General features: G+C 24.5%; 2 protein-coding genes across 3 annotated transcripts in view; one reads left to right on the top strand and one right to left on the bottom strand.

The window, feature by feature from the left end:
* LOC114124262 (protein dimmed-like) overlaps positions 1–7,031 on the top strand; it is a 48,523-nt gene extending 41,492 nt beyond the window's left edge. For both annotated transcript variants that reach the window (XM_027987453.2, XM_027987452.2), the window contains one exon: positions 6,524–7,031. In XM_027987453.2, the coding sequence (XP_027843254.1) occupies positions 6,524–6,808 (285 nt within the window). In that variant the 3' untranslated portion in view covers positions 6,809–7,031. The remainder of the gene's footprint in view (positions 1–6,523) is intronic.
* A 7,441-nt stretch (positions 7,032–14,472) lies between these two features.
* LOC114124258 (ATM interactor) lies at positions 14,473–15,791 on the bottom strand. Its single transcript, XM_027987449.2, has 3 exons — positions 15,358–15,791; positions 15,077–15,288; positions 14,473–15,011 (listed from the first exon to the last, which is right to left on the bottom strand). Exons 1-3 carry the CDS (start codon positions 15,523–15,525, stop codon positions 14,564–14,566), a joined length of 828 nt encoding a protein of 275 aa, XP_027843250.1. The 5' UTR covers positions 15,526–15,791; the 3' UTR covers positions 14,473–14,563.
* Between the last annotated feature and the right edge of the window lie 2,624 nt (positions 15,792–18,415).

Raw genomic sequence — 18,415 nt, 5'->3', positions numbered from 1 at the left:
ATACCCGAAATTCGTCTCCAAAATAAACTCGAGAATTATCGAACTAAGTATACTTACTATTACTTAGTTATATATATTCGGAATACATAATAATGTAAATATATATTTTTTTAATACATTATTTCAAAATATTTTATATTCACACAAAAAAATTATATTAATAATAATCTGAAATACTTACATAATGGCATGGAACAAAATTTATTCATCTAATAAAATCTGTGTAATAATTGAAGACCCTTATGCAATATTTTGAAATTATTCTATTACCATTTTTCTAGTTTAAATTATTTGTATTAAAAATTTAATGGAAATTTACAACAAAATTACAAGCTTAGAGTTTATGAATATTTTTATTAGAAAAATATTAATAGCAAACTAAATGAATAATCTCAATCGAGTTTATTTAGTTAATCTATTAATTTCAACATAACATTTTTTTTCAAATAGGTACAACTAAATTTGCATATAAAATAAATAAGTATTTATAAAAATAAAAACTACTATTCGAACCTCTTCTTTATAAGACAGTAGTATAAACCCTCACCAAGCATAGAAAAATGTAACCTAATAGCTAAACATGCTTAAACCTAACTTTATCATAAATTCATAACTAAAATTACACCTCAATATCACAATTAACAAAGTAAATTAATTAATTAATTATTTGAAAATATTATATGACTATGTTTGAATATTATGAACATAAATACAAACTATGCAGTTCAGATTAATTCAAAATTATATACATTTACATATAAATCCCTTTAATTATGTACAAGTATGTATTAAAAGTCGTGTAACTAAATAAGGGTTGCAGTTAATTATAAAGAACAAAAGCATCAGTATATTAAAATAACATATAAATTAATACAATAAAAAAAAAAAATTAACAGAGTAAGTACATAATATACATTTTTATTAACTTCGTAAAATGTATTTCTATAGTTTTCAAGGCCTCAAGATTTAACGATATCAGTATATTTCATAGATTTTATATTGTAAGTTTATATAGTTGTTTATTTTTGACTGAAAATTATGAAAATGTTAATAGTATATATACATATTTGCATGTATATAATATGTATGCGTAATAAAATACAGTGTACAAATCGTAAACATGATACATGGTGTGAAAAGGTAGGGGGTTGAAAAGCTGTATTTTTCATTATCTTATTTTCAGTATTATTTATATAATTTCAAATAGCCATTACTCATTAATAATTATTTATTTTATTAAGATGGCCAATATCCGTTTTTAAAATTTTTTCTACAAAACTTATATAGGTACCTATTTATTTATTATAAGTACCCAACTAATAATTTAATTAAAACTAAAAAATAAAAACGATTTAATAAACATTATGTAATTTGAAGACGTTTTGAAAACCGGAAAAAGCATAAAAAACATTCATTATAAATTAATTTGTTTTCATTTAATTTTACGGTTCTAATTAACTGAACACATTTTAACATTACATCATACTTGTATCCTCACGGCTGTAATTTGTGTACCGTAGTGGGGTAAGAATGCATACTATTGGTATTCGCAATATTCAATAGGTATAGCCTGGATCTCCAGCATTACCCCACTAAAATCAAATTTGTTTTATAAATCGTCATGTGAGCAAAAAAATAATTTCGTAATTACCTAATTGAAGTTCTTGTTGGACTTTCGACAATTAACTAATGCGTTTGTACACACATATTTCATTATAATATGTATAACAACAGTATTAATAAATCCAAGTGTAAGTAGAAAGTTAAACACGCTGGACAGGAATACATGATTATAATAATGATACTTTCTACAATCTACCTACGTGCGTATAACCCTTACAATACCTACCCCAGTGTGTAATACGTATTTGGTATTCACGAGGAACAAAATTCGAGGTAATAATATTCATAAAATACTTTGTGTAAAATAAATAATATTACGTATTTTGGCAACCGTCTGAAAACATTAAGTATGGAAAATATTTAGTACACGTGCTGTGGATTACTATTATCATGTCTACTGACGGCATGTCGTTGTTATTCATTCAGATATTGCAATAACAATAATGTATTAAAATGTATACTGTATAATGTATATGATGGCGATTAGCAATAAATATTAGCTTGAATATAAAATGAAAAGATCAGAATGTGGATTATTGCAAGATAGGCTGGCGGGTGACTTAAATATTGCTGATATATAGCAGTTATTATAATTTATAATACCACTTTGGTATGATATATCAGTAAGGTAGCAATTGAAACGAAGTGATTGTTTCGGAAGGCTTTTAGTATAAAAACGAAGAAGAACTGTTTGTTTAATCGTGAAGTGCAGCAATGTCGGGCCCGTAGGGTTACAGGAATAACGATGATTTGTTTATGTGCCACGCGAAGGAAGAGATAAACGGTTATACACTTCACCAGTTACTATGGTAACACGAGAAAATTCATTTGTTATATATATATATATATATATTTGTATGTGTATATATGTGTGTATAGTTGTTACATACTACAATAACCTAATATATACATCAAGAGGATGAAAAAAAATAAGGATTCTGTAGACTACCTTTTAATTACACTAAAAAGTTGTATCGGAGTTGTCGATGGACCAGTGAATAACGCCAACGCCCAAGAGAGATGGAGATTAGAGTATATTTCCTTTTAGCTTCCATGTGAGGATGCATAATGATTTTTATAAACAGGAATATTTATAGGTACCTTTTAACCTTTATGCAAATTACAAATTGCACAATATAAAATAAAACGTAGTCATTTTTCAGTTTATTTACCATTATATAATATTATAATGGATAAACCATTGAAGTTATAGAGTAGTAAAGTACATTATGTAAAAACCAACTACTAAATTTTAACGACAAATATAATAAGTACCATATAAATATATTAAAGTCTATATTCTTGTTCTAAATTTTAGTTAATTTGTAGACGAATATTAAATATAATTGTGTATAGATGCCTATTGCCTATGCATGTACACGAATTAAATTAAAACTTCTCATTAGTTATTTTAATTTTAAGTTTCATAACCTATAAAATTTAAAAACATTAAATGTATTACTTAATAGTTTCTTTAATATAGCTTATATAAATATATGCATTTAAAATTAATTCTCAATTAAGTAATAGGTGTAGTAAAAAATAAAAATTTTAATAAAATTATAAAGAATCTAATAACAATGTACATAAAAGATATAAAAAAGGTAATAAAAAAGGTATAAGGTACTTTAATAGTAATAATGTTAAGACATAGGTACTAAATAATTAAAAAGTTTATCAAAATTTTTGGAGAAATATGTCTTATATATTATTATTGCTTTAAAAATACATTCATAGAATACTAAGTGTCCAAAGTTAAACAGGTATATTTTACCAAAATTCTGTTTCTATTGTTCTTCTGTGTTATTGTAAATTATATTTGAAATGATATGGTATAATTCAGTAGGTAATCATCATTATTATATCATTTTACAATGTAATAACGATCATAATAGTATAATTCGTTTGAATTTGTTAGTAGAGGTCAGAGAAAATTATTTAAAATTAAAAAATTAAACATTATCAATATTGATATCATGAATTATTAAGAAGATGATAAGTTCATAATTAATATCTATAATATAACTATATAAGTATAGGTATAAAATATTTGATATTATATTATGCTACAACTTTCATTTTAAAATTACAGATTATGATATTCTTAGTACTTAGAGAAAGTCAAGTGTGACCTTAAAAAATATTTAGGACATTAAAGCTGCATAGTACTTGCTATAGTAATAAAACAATAGTATGTTTTAATTATTCATCAATTAGTATAATCAAATTAACATAAAAAATGTTTTTTAAATTTAATAAGTCATTTGCGCTGTAAATGAGTACAAATAAAATTGAATTAAAATGTTCTATGATACACAGCTATCGCTGTCACGTCTCTCACACATAGTACACAAATTATAAAGTTAAAGCTTTAAACATAGTTAAAAAAAAAGTGAATACTCTAATTTTATTATAATAACTCAAATTATATTTTTTATCTTATAATAACAATGATATTAATCAGGAAAAGATCTTTTTATTTATATATGTATATGTATACCTACATAATATATTTCAATAAAACTTAATATCGATTACAATATAAACATTTGACATTCATAATGACTCTTGTAGTTTTCGTGCATTGCTCCCCAGTGGCCATTAAAACTGATTGTTATTTAGTGAAAAGATAGTGTTTTGTTTGAAAAAAACGTATAGATAAACCTAACGAAAAGAACTTTTTATCGTAAACGAATTAATAATAATAACATTTAGTCGAATCACTGAACAATAAAAGGATACATCGTATAACCAATTGTGTGTACATAAGCGCTGGCGTTTTGAACTTTTGAAATAATAAAAACAATTTGCTCGGAATTGCATTGTGTGCATTCGTGTGACATATAATTGAGTAACCGTAACAAATATCACTAGGTATGTATAATTAAGATTGTTCGATAAATATCTTCACATCAGTGTTTTTTTTTTCATTTCCAAAACGAAATCTCGCATTGTCATAATTATTATAGTTATCCACCTATATTTATTCTAAAACCGTATTGGTTATAAACTTAAAAAATATGAATACAAATCTGTCGAGAATTTAAATTTTGGTTTGTACGTTAAATCGATTAACTAACTTTTTTTTGATCCGCATCGGCAAAGCTGTTTCAGTATTGTATTCGTGAACCAATACAATAATCCCAGTACGTTTGTGATTGTATTTTGATCAAAACCGTGTATTCATGTATTAGGGTTAGTGTATATAGTTTGAACTACATTGGATTAAAATAGAAATTACACTTTTGGGTGGTGTAGCTGTAAACGCTAGTGGGATACGGTTTCTGGTTTCAGCGCCGGACCATAACAAAACAGGGTCAGAGCTACGATTATATAGGTAAGACACTAAGTCAAGACCAAAAGATTTAAATAAAACAAAATGAAAAAACTGACACAATTAATACCTCAAAAAGGGTGAAAAATGATTACTGAATATGTTTATTGATGATCATATTATACAGGACCTAGAAAATAGGTGGATTCATCATGGTTAAAAAATCAGGGATTTCATTTAAAAATTAGAAGTCTGTATCTCTGCGGAACACTCCATTTCACTATATTAGAAATCTCAATATCTTTACTTAGATTTATTTAAAAATTTAAAAAATCAGAATTTGAATTAATTTATTATTGAATTAAAAAATGAAGGTGCTCATGCTTGGTGAATCATTATCTGCATATTCTTAAATTTTTAATCTTCAAATTTATATTGCATCCATATCAAAATATATTAACAGGTTGACTACCATATTATGTACATTTTTTTGTTCACGAACAAATCTTCATACTTGTATATGCAAATATAGATACAATCATATTATTATAATACATAAATATTGTGTCCATAAATTTACCATTAAAGAGTTAATAATTTAAAATATCGACAGATAGACTGCTAAACTGCATTTATTGGAGTCACCGTCTAAATTTTAAAATAAATCCCGTCAAAATGTTATTGATGAATAGTACAAGTAATAGAAACTAACAAAATATTTGTATTATACGTTATTACGCTAAGTCTATAACCACTATAACTACACGTGAACGATAATTATACGGTGTGTTATAGGCGCCAGTCTGCTAAAGTACAATTAGCATATAGTATAACTGACATATTTTTCGAATGGCTCAATAACAGTATAACTAAATTGAATACTAGTTGATATTAGCTAATTTAATGTAATTTCAGCAATATATATTATATATACTATCTACTAGTAAAACAATATTTACAGCTTTGAATTTATTTTGGTTTGATTAATTTAATAAAATTTAATTATGGTGAATGGGGTAATTTAATCTACAAAAAAAAACATTTCTGTATATTAATAATTAATATGTACTACTAAGTACTAATCATCCTACTTAGTTTTATTTCCATGAAAAAATTATAAATCAATTAACATCTCCTATAGAAAACTACATATGATGATGAGGTTCAAAAAAGGCCCCACCAAATGAAGCCAGAAGAAAAAAACTTTCAAAAGAATAACCAGAACACACGTAAATTTCAATAGACTTAAAAATTGTATTAGCATAAAATACAAAGATTAGTTATAATATTTTTAATTAAAATTATAGATAACAGTATAAGTACACGTACGAATGCCATGTTCCATGCCGATTTTAAGCTTAGATTGATCTTTCTATTGCTAGTTATTGTTAAATAAATCTGTATTACCTTTATAGTTATAAAGGTATTTGATACTTACTATACCTTTTATGATTCGTGTGAAGTTTATACACTCTTATTCTAATTATTAGAATTTCAATTGGGAGTGTAACGCACTGCAATATTCATGTAGATGCCAGTCGCATGCCACTTGGTTGTTCTATAAAATACCACTTAAATACTATTGTATTTATATTAAACCACTGTATAATATAATGTCGGTTACAGTCGCTTAGGGAGGTGATACCACACGTCAAAAAAGATCGGCGACTGTCAAAAATCGAAACGCTCACATTGGCCAAAAACTACATCATCGCCCTGACCAAGATCATATGCGAAATGAGAGGCGAACTGGACCCGTCCAAGGACGAAGGATCTGGTGGTGCGTCCTCAGCAGCCACAAACGACGGACCATCATCGTCGGTAGCGGCGGCAACAGCAGCAGCTGCCGAAATCGACAGACGACTGCAATTGGCGCTGCAAAACTCGGACGAATCGATGGACCTTTCTTAATCGACGACGAAGCAGCAACATTCGCCACCACCATCACCGCCACCAATCACCATTGTAATCACCACGGACCGTGCTAACATATTATTATTATTATTTGCTTTAAGTCTATACATATTTAAAATACTTTTAAAGGTGTTTTAATTTAAATTCAAGTCAGTTTTCTCCATTTCCGTCATGTCATAGCACACAGGTATATACAATATAATATACGAATACATTTCCATTAGTTTTTTAGTTAAATAATAATAATATCGTATCTATACGAGGTACATAATTAGGTGTACTACATTATTCTATTATTATATATAATGTAATGTTCCAATTGACCATAGTTCTTCACACAAAAAGATTTCAATCAGTTTCTGCCTAGTAGAAAAAAAACCGAAACACCAATACACATTATAATAACTATTCATATTATAATTATTATATACTATATTGTAGATATAGAAAAAAATATTGTAAAAATATGAAATGGCATTATTTTTGGATTCAAACATAAATACCTAAATGTTTTTATTGCATAGGTACATTTCAAACGGTTTATGTAATTTTATGACTGTATGACTGTATACAATACAGTTATGATAATTACATGATATAACATAACAATAATATTTTATCGTATGTGATATGAGACGAAATATATAATTTAATTCATCTTACCCATGTTTAATGTATTCATCAAATTGTAAAACATAATAATAATATGGTGACTGACAAAAATGTGATTATACAAGCGTGTTTATCATAATTTAGTTCTAATAACCTTTAGAAAATAATAATTAATTTCAAGCTGCTCAAATAAAAATTAAAATAATCATTAATTTATATTGTGTACTCTCTCTCTTTTTCTCTCTCTCTCTCTTTAAAATATATACTTCATCTCCTTTAAAATGACGTGCCACGACTTAAATTGAATACAAATAATAATTTCTCTAACACAAATAAAATATTATTGTTATTAATTTATTTATTTTTTGACTTATATTTCTTAATGTAAATTATGCTTAAGCTATAAAGGTGCAAAAGAACATTTTAAGATCCCTTGCCACTTGAAAAAAAACATCAACAAAGTTCTTACTTATTTTTATTTAGAAACAAATGTATAAGTTTAAATGTAAAATAAATCTTTAACTGTTAAAATAATCTTTATGATATTACTAGATAGCTCTAATAAATTATCTAGTAATCTACACGCGATACATTGATATTATTTTTCTGCTATTTATCGACTTAGTCTAAATGCAATGCACCGTTACCGGTGGTTTGTAATAAAACCTAAAAAAAAACTCACTCGTATAAACTAATCTACGACTGATAAAAAAACATACATATTATATTAACTGTCTTTATCTTATATTATAACATAAAACGTAGTTAAAATATTTTAAAATGATATAATTGTAACCAAGAGTCAATAAAAACAATATTTTTTTAAGAAAATATTATAAAATATGATAAGCCTTATAAACAAATCAATAAATCTATTATTATTAATATAAAAAATAAATAATTATTATAAATATTAATCGAAATATTGTATACTATCTTACATACTAATTTATTTTACTTAAGACAAATATCAAATAAATAGCTATTATCTTTTTAAATTCTTTTTCTAGAAGTGTCAGAATTATTAAATATTTTTTTAGTTAAATTATTCTTATGAATATTTTAAATGCGTTTAATACATTTTTCTCAATATAATCGATTAAATTAAATACATGGTGAGCGTGCTTAAAATATATCGTTAGGAACGCCTAGGTATCCATTACTTAATTAATATACTTTAATTACACACTAGTATTATTATCTATTACATAATCGTGTAGATTATATGTATACTCTAAACATTTTCTGAACGTCTTTTTATTAGATGGAAATTTAAACTTTTTATTGATTTAAGTTGTATGTTATTTATAAGTTTATAACCAAAGGTGTTTATACACCGTTGGCTTAAAACTCTTATGTAGTGGGTGTACTTATATATTATACGAATATAAATTTTGTCAACTATATAAAATATGTATCCAAATTTATTGTGAAATTACCTATATTATTACTATAGTGTTGGTATTATGTAACAAAATGAAATATAATTTAAATAAACATATTGTTCGCAATATTATTCCTATATAATCAAATAAATATTATATTTTTGTTGAACACAAAAAAAACTTATTCATTTTATTTATCCTACTCTTAATCAGGTATACTATAAATAATATTTCTTATAAAATATCCAATGAATAATATTAGTAGGAATTTTATTAAACGACTATTTTACTGTTTATAAAAAAAAATAAGCTGTCATGTGTAAATCATCATATTACATAACGAAACATATAAGAACAAATGTTAGAGGTTTTAATGGTTTTAAAAAAACCACCATCTTATTATCTTAATTATGAGAAATCAATGTATTATTGTTTTTTTTTTCATTTTAAAAGAATATAAGACAAATTAAAGTGACATACCTAGATAAGATTTATATTTTATTTTTGAATAGGTTTAATACAGCTTTATTTTTGTATATATAAATATAAATAAAAAAGATTATCGTTCTAATCCTTATCCTTTTAATGTCAGACCAAGATCAAAATTAATTTTGATATTTTAATAAAATACTTTTTACTTTTAGGATTCTAGTATCCTATAATTCATCGATTTTTTCGATGATACCTATATATTATGTTTAAGCTGTAAGATATGCTATCGGCATACATGCTAATAAATATATGTATAGCAATAGCCGTTACACGGAAAAAAGTATTTAGATAGATTGACCATTTTTAAAGTTAGTTCAACTTTAAATTCTAGTTATATAATATATATGTGATAACCAGATAATTAGTTGATGTCACCAATTAATTTTAGTTGAATTTATTGTGATATTAAACAAAAATTTAGGTTAGATCAACCAATTTTTTAGTTGTCACAGCTATTTATTATGGTTAAATTTATTGTAATATCGAAAGAAAATTTTAGATTACATCGACTAATTTTTAGTTGTTTCAACTATTAATTTCAGTGGCGTATTTAGGGGGGTATCGATATGGGTCCCCCCTGATTCCTTATTTGTTACTAATTTATAACATTATGATGTCGATGGTAAGTTAACTAATCCCTTAGGGAAATTAAATGTTTGCCACATATATCCCCCCTTGAAAAAATCTTAAATACGCCACTATTTCATTTAGGACAAATTTATAGCAATATTGACAATTTTTCTTCTGCTAACTTTTACTTTTTTAACCTTCCTTTTAACAATTTGCATTATCACATTAAATACAACTTTTTTCAAAGTTCTTTTAAGATCAATTCAGTGAGAGACATTAGTGCTTCACTATCAATTATTCATCTAAATACAAATAAGTAATTAAGTAAATAATACACCTAATATATACTTTTATATTTAAATGTCAATGTAGTGAATGAGCTAATTTTCATTGTTAATGATTTATTTGACAGTTATTATTTAAATAATTACATTAACCTTTAAATTTGTCAATACAATTTTCCAATTACCACTCTTTTAATTTAGATATGGTAAACTCGTCAGTCATTTTAAAATTTCCAACCTATTCAAATAATAAATTTTAATGTGTAATACCAGCGTTATTTTAACCACCACTAAAGTCATTAGTCAACCCTGTTAAGCACTAACAATGCAATAGGTGAGTTGATTCCCAAGACCTATGTTATGTATTAGTTGATTCCCGGGTCATTATTAGCCATTAGGTATGTACGAGTTGATTCCCTATTGTTTTATATCAATTATCAATAGATTGCACGACTAAAGAGTTTTTTTTATCTATAATTTTTTTTTATTTTTTTATCAAATAACTTTTTTTTAAATATTTTTTTTTGCTAATTTTTTTTTATATTCTTTAACTAAACATCGTTTTTCTATATTTTTTATCTAAAAAATTGGTTTTTAATATTTTTTTACCTAAAATTTTTATATTTTTATATTTTTTACCTATCATTTTTTATTTTTTATTTTTTACTAAATTACTTACTTATTTTTTAAAATATTTTTTACTTAAAAAACATTGTTTTTAAACATTTTTTTTAATAAGTAATAAATATAATATAATACAAAAAATAATTAATATGATTAAACACACAATACTTAACTATCATAATCAATTAAGTCGGCCTTTGCCTTTAATGTGTCGCAAAATCACATCATTTACCATTGTAAACAACTGTCAACTTAACGACCATCTTTAAAAATTAATACTATAGTAAGTATACAAAAATTATAAATAGGTACATTTATACTTACATGTATACAAATGACAACAAAAACGTATTGATGTCAGATGACAAATTTACAAGTGACAACTGACAAATTAAAATTTAACACTTAAGAAAATGTAAATGTCAAATGACGCAATGACGATGATGGACACGGGGAAAAGAGCAAAACAGTAAAAAGAAAAGCCTATTTTCGATCACTCAGTCACTTTCATAGAGGTAAAAAACCCGAAATAGGTAAAATAACAGTGTAACCGCGAGCCGTTGTTCTGTGTGACCGGCAGCCGTTGTCAGGTGTAATATTGCGATAATTACTATTACAATTTAAACAATAATAAAATTTTAAAATCTTTTAATTGAAATTACCAAAATATAGGTAAAAAAAACTAAAAATATTCACCTATAATTTTATAGTTAGCCATCTACAGTTAGTATTTCTTACTATAATTACTATAATTTAGACAAATTAACTAAATATTTTACTGAATATTTTTTTCCGTGATATAGGTACACCTAAAATATTATATTCATATTAAATCACTTGATTTAAATTAAATATTGTTTTCTGTGTACCTGTATTTGGGTGTTCGTAATTTAATTAAAAACATAAACCAGTATTTCAAATATATTGAAATAAATTAAATTATATTGAACAATGGATATAGATTAAATATATAAATATTATATGATTTAAAATATAACGGTTCGACGGGTAGTTATTCAATTGAAATGTTTTGCCCAATGCATTTGGCAGCACTTTATTGTTGGATTGGACTTCAACGACAGTGGGATAATGTTAATGAAAAATAATTCTGATATAATTGTATTGTACTAAAGGTAGATAATATCAAAATAACAAAATAATATCTCAATAATTGTTTTCTACAGCTCCACTTAGTGTCTTATATTTCCTCGAAAGTATCCTGACATCCTCGTCATCTTTGATTTTAAAATTAAAAAAGCGTGGTCAAGTAGGTACCGCTCTGATGTACATTGGGTACCATGTAGATCACAATTATATATAAGAGCGTTAAATTTGAATCCAATGATAGGTATCATTGTATGAGAAAAACCATTCTGAACGGAGGTGATTAACCTAGGATATATATTTTAAATTGGGTCGTGAAACGGTGCTTTATGTTTTTAAGATCTGAATACCCCAAAATTAAATCATGTACAGTAGATGGCAATTTAAACAACTGATGTATGTTTCAAGTTTTTACGACAAGTCATTTTTAATTAAAATACTTAAAAAACAAAAATTATTTGATAGTAAATTGTTATTTTACTAGTTAATTTTGGATTTCGTAAACATTTAAACTTAAGATAAATTTATTTTAATTGACCAATGTTCAACTTCTTTTATAATTATTGTAAGCAAAACTTATGAAAAATCTTGTATTAAATTTTCAACTCATAGCCACTTAAAACAAAATGTTCATAAATTTTTAATTACAAAATAATTTGTAAATATTCATGATTTTGACGAATTTTTGTCAACATTTGAACTTCAAACGCTAATAAAAAAAAAATGTACCTATGTATTCTTACAGTTTTTAAATCACTAATTAAAGACTAACTTATGAGGAACTTTGTATTAAATGTTCAAGCATTTTGACTCAGCCAGAAATATTTTATCGATATTTATAAAAACAAAACTAAACAAAAACAAATATTTCAAATGTATAGCTTTAAAATAAACGAAATATTTTAAAAATTAAATCCTGTAAAGGTAATGTCAATCTAAATAACTTGTGAAATTTTCAAGTATCTAAGACTTATAGGTACTTTTTGAAAAATAACAAATAATGAAAATCGTTTGAAATTCAGATGTTCATAACATTTTTTCCTATAATGATGCATTAATGCTTCGAGTTTTCTTTATAGCTATTTAAAGGAAAACTTATCAAAAACTTAGCGTTGAATTTTTTAACCTTAGATATACATAGGAAAAATTTTATAAATTTTCAACTATTCAACTACAAAATTACTTACAAATTTTCGCAATTTTGACATAATATATCGTACAAATTTGAACTTAAAACGCTTTAAAAAAAAATTGTGACAAACAATTTTTAATTTTTTTTTTTTAACTACAATAAGAACAATTTATAAGAAACCTCGTATTAAATTTTCAAGTTTTGTTCCTAAAGAATACCAAAACTTTTTATTCACATTTCAAAAAAAAATTATTAGAAAAATCAAAAATTTCAGTTGTTATTAAGTAGCTAAAAAAAGCCAGAATATTTTACTGTGTATAAATAACACTAGTATTAACATTTGCTGAAAATTTCAAGTATTTACAGTTACTAGTTTTGAAGTTATACTTTTAAAAAAAATCGATTTCTTCGAAAACTGGTTTTGCGAAAAAATTCCTTATTTTCCGTCACTGTTTAGTTGTTTTTCCAATTTTTTTTTTTGAAAACTGCTGGAAACTTCTAACTTTTGACCTCTATAATAATGCACTAAGGAATATACTTTTTGCCAATTTACCAATTTGTCACCGGAAACCACCTCTGAAGTTTTAAAATTGAAGCATTATTTCAACAAATTATGACGTACACGGACACAAAAAAAAGTAAATAAATACATCATTGTAAAATCAATAAATTCCTCACTCTGTTCAGAATCTAAAATTAGAAATAAAAATACTGGACAATTATATAAAAAAAAAATGTAACTAAAACTAACACATTTTTTTTTTAAATTTAAAATGAATACACTTTACTTTTTAATAATAGTAATATAACTAATATATAGTTATAATGACTTGTGAGTTGTGATAAAAATATATAATATAATTTACCTAGGTATTGTTTTGCAATAACTTTTTTAAATTTTGATTGACAGTTATAGTTATTGTTATCTATTATTCATGGTCTCTTGAATATTATTATAAACAATTTCTTCAGTACTTTTTTTTAACAAACAATTATTAAATTAATTTATTCGATAAATTATTTATTATTTTATACATTACTATATATAATTAAACATTTAACCTAATAAAATTAATAAATATATATTTTATACAAAATTATATTCAATACATAAATAAATAATTATTAATCAAAATAATGATTTATAATAACAGCAGCTTTAATAATCATAATATGTAATATATTTTTATATAGGTGACGACAGTGTGTTTAATTGTACTACTAAAGCCTCAAAATAATCATTAAAAATAAAAAAATTGAATATAATATATGACTACCTATTTTAAAGGGATAGGCAAATTTCAAGAGAAAAATGCATTATATTTGCAATTTTTTAATAATGGTAGCTCAAACATATGTTTTAAACCATACAATTAACATGATGCTAGAAATCTCATGACCTATAGGTATTTTATCAAAATTAAAATGACTTAGTTTATTGCACTAATCAAGCATTAGTTTGTAATACTGTCAAAGAGGAAACTTAATTAAATTAAAAATTTTAATTCCATTTGCTATGTACCCTCAACATTTTTTTTTCTGATATTAATTAAATCATCATATTTGTGTTTATAGAATTATCATTTCCCATGTCAATGGAATCATAAAATAAAGGTGTCTGTGTTTGAATATTGATGAATTCTAAATCACCAAACAAACATTCAGATTCTGCAGTCTGAGTATGGATATCTAAATATTCGAAATTGGTTTGTGTTTCTGAATCTAAAAACATTGGATCGGAATCGTTTTTAATTAAGTCACCCATAGGATCAGTTTGAGTCTGTGCACATAGCCGTCTTATTGGACTAGAAGTAGCAGAAGAGAGTTTTGGATCATTGTATCTTAACATGCAATCCTTATTTTCAAATGTAGTCTGAGTTGACGAATCTGATAAGGTTTGAATATCAGGAACAGTTTGTGTCTGAGTAGATCTTTTACTAGATTCTAATTCTTGTAAATCATCTGTATTTGGCAACAATTTTCTTGTCTTCAAAAATCTATTAACAAAAAATATAGGAATAAAAAAAAAAATTATACAAACAGTTTATAAAATATATCAAACTTCATAATAGTTGAATATCCTAATCCAATGTTATGCTGTTTTCGTTTCGTATGAGTAAGAAATGCTTCTGGAGATTTGTATTGAATCCCGCAATAACAAGAATATATTACTCCACATGTTATACGATGCGATTTTAATGTTGATTCTAAAGGAAAACCTTTATCACAATTATCACATTTGTATTTTTTGTCAGAATGTACTTTGATACAGTGCTATAAAATTTAAAATATACATATTATATTTTATTATATACAATGCATTATACAAGCTGATAGACTTACTTGTTTGAGAAGTTTTTGAGTTTTAAAAGATTTTATAGATTGACCAAAATGTAAGTTGTACTTACAACCCAAAACTGGGCAATAAAATGAATCATTAACAATTTGTTCACCGTTGTCTCTTTTTAGACCGCTTTCTGACAATACCATAACTAAACAGTTTTTTGACATACCTACCTTAAAATATTTTTTGCTTATACTAACTACAGATTTTATAATATACTATGATAAAATACAACTTAAAAAATAATCAAATTTCAAAATTATTAAACAGATATAAGAAAAAGTGCATTATAATAGAAAAAATATTTTGATACATTAAAAATGACATTTAAAACAATTTCCAACTACTGTCAATGTTGTATTATGAAGTTTTGGGATGGACTAATTAAATTCTAAGATAATACTGAAATTGATAATAATATTGCATAATAACAAAAAAACAGAATAAACAATAATAATAATTACGCGTGATAAGACTCCTTGATGGGACGGCCTTGATATTTTATCATAGCGATAAAGGATATAATCATTAATCACGAACCCGGACTGATATACTATATCTTCAACTAGTGCCTTCTTAGCATAGACATAATATTATGTCTATTATGTCTATGCTTCTTAGACATAATATTCCGATTGATTCATCCAGGCTCCAGCGTCAAGTATATGCATCTCCCTTTTTTTTTTTTTTATCAATAATGCAGTTTAAAGTCTGATACTCTGATGTTTAATTTCTTCTACACGGGTACTTAATGACAATATTTACAAATTATTAAGAAACTTTATGTACCAAGGATAATAGTTCCATGATAAATGATTTGGTAGATATTTCAGTTATTTAAAATTTACAATACTGATCCAAGTTCTTAAAGTAAATACTTGGTCCAATATTACATATATTTTATACTTTTGTAAGTCCATTTTTAAAAGCTTTTATAGTTTTATATTTTCATCCTTAAATTTTAATTTAAAAATGTCGACAACTAAGGAACTACTAGTACGGATTTTATATTAAATACCCGCATAAATATTTATTTTTTAATTTTTCCACTAACAATATTATACACAATGAGATTTTCATTTGAAAAATTAAAGATTATATAGCCACTATACTATAGCATCTATCTAAAGTAGTACAAATATTTTAAAATATTAAATACCAGCTATATTTTACGACTATACAAATTACATCCAAAATATTTTCCTTGCCATTTTATACACTCAAGACTGTCAATAACAAACTATGACTATCAGTGGGTTAAAAATATTGATTTTCATTGTAATTCTACCATAAGAAGTAAAATAAAAATGAATAAAACAACCCTTTAAAATCCTCCACTTCATCTAATTTTAAAAATAGGGAACTAAAATAATATTTTAAGAAAATATCTGAATGATTTCTACATTCTCTACTTAAGCCAACCATTTAAATTTTTTTCCATCAATTTTAACTTAAATGAAACCTACATTTTTTCATTTGAACTGATGGCCTCGTGATTAATAATGAGTGGATTGTTTCAATCAACAAAAATTGGACGCAATTCACATAGTAGTTTAGATAAGGCTGGACACAACTTGTGTGTAAGCTTGTTATTAATACAATCCTTTATTAACTATTGAATTGGTATTTGAGACTTTTGGTCAGATATATGACTTGCCTATATTATATTGAAATGTTTGTAGACTAAATATTACTTTATATAGGTTAATTACATTTTTATTACTAAAACCTTTATGTATAATATTCTTGCATAACTTGAATTTAATGTGCTACCCATATATGTCATATTATTTTAGTAATAATTTACCTAAGTTATTCAAATTCATACATTGACAAAGTAATAATACATGTCATAAGGAAAACATAAAAATATCTTCTGTACAACATTTCAAAACTAATATACATGATTTTTTTTAATTTAAATGTTCCCAATTTCTAAAAAAAAAAAAAAAAACAATTATTCATAGATTCACTTATTTTAAATCTTAATAAAATGTTCTTAAAGAATTCTTTAAATTTGAATGCTGTTTATTTTAAAGTCCAGCTGGTCCACCATAAATAAAATAAATAAATATAATGTAGACAAATAAACTAAGATATATTTTGTCAAAACTTTGATCATATTGAACTCAAACTTTTCATACACATGACATTATTATACTTAAAAGGAATATTTATCTATTAATTCTAACTCCTAAATAATATTGAATATAAAATATAAAATTCAGTATTAATTAATGTAGGTATTTATTGCAATCATTGTTCAAATGTTACTTAAATGGTTTTACGATAACTTCTTTTTTTTGGAATATTTAACTCATTTTTTATTTTAAGATTTTTTTACAATTTTAACCCCAGCATTAATGTATACATTTTCATGATTTTTGTATTAAAACAAATACCAATAGTCACTAATATTGATGATACATAATAAAGACCAACAATCACTGATTTGGTATTAACACATCTTAACAAACATTTTCAGTTTTATTTAAGGTAGTTCAATAGTTATCAGCTAATCTATTTTAAGACAACAGATATTATTAAAAAAGAATCAAAGAATAAACTTCATAAAACATCATTTAAACTAGTATATGCAAATAGTTATCTAAAAATATTAAATAAATAATGTAAAAACAATACATAATCTTCACTTTTTTAATAATTTATCATGTAAAATTCAACAAACATTAATCTTTTTTTTTATTTTTGTACAGTTAAAGGAAGGAAATATTCATTATGAATAATTGAATAAATAAAAACTCATTTAATTTTTTTTTCAAATGTTGTTTTTCAATGGAATAACATTAACATTGCCTGCGTACAATTTATTATTATTTTATATATTATATAATATTCACAATAATAATATTAAAAACCGTCTGTATTCCTTTGTTATATTTGTACAAACCTTAAAATGTGTAATGTAATAATAATTTTTGTAACATTAATAATTTATTAATATTATTTTTTACATGCTATGTACCTGTACAAAACAAAAAAAAAACTAAAAAGATTTAATTATAATATTAATTGCATTATTATTCGAAAAAGTTT

The sequence above is a fragment of the Aphis gossypii genome, chromosome 2, assembly GCF_020184175.1.
Source record: "Aphis gossypii isolate Hap1 chromosome 2, ASM2018417v2, whole genome shotgun sequence".
Lineage (NCBI taxonomy): Eukaryota > Metazoa > Arthropoda > Insecta > Hemiptera > Aphididae > Aphis > Aphis gossypii.
This window is presented reverse-complemented; position numbering and strand designations above follow the sequence as displayed.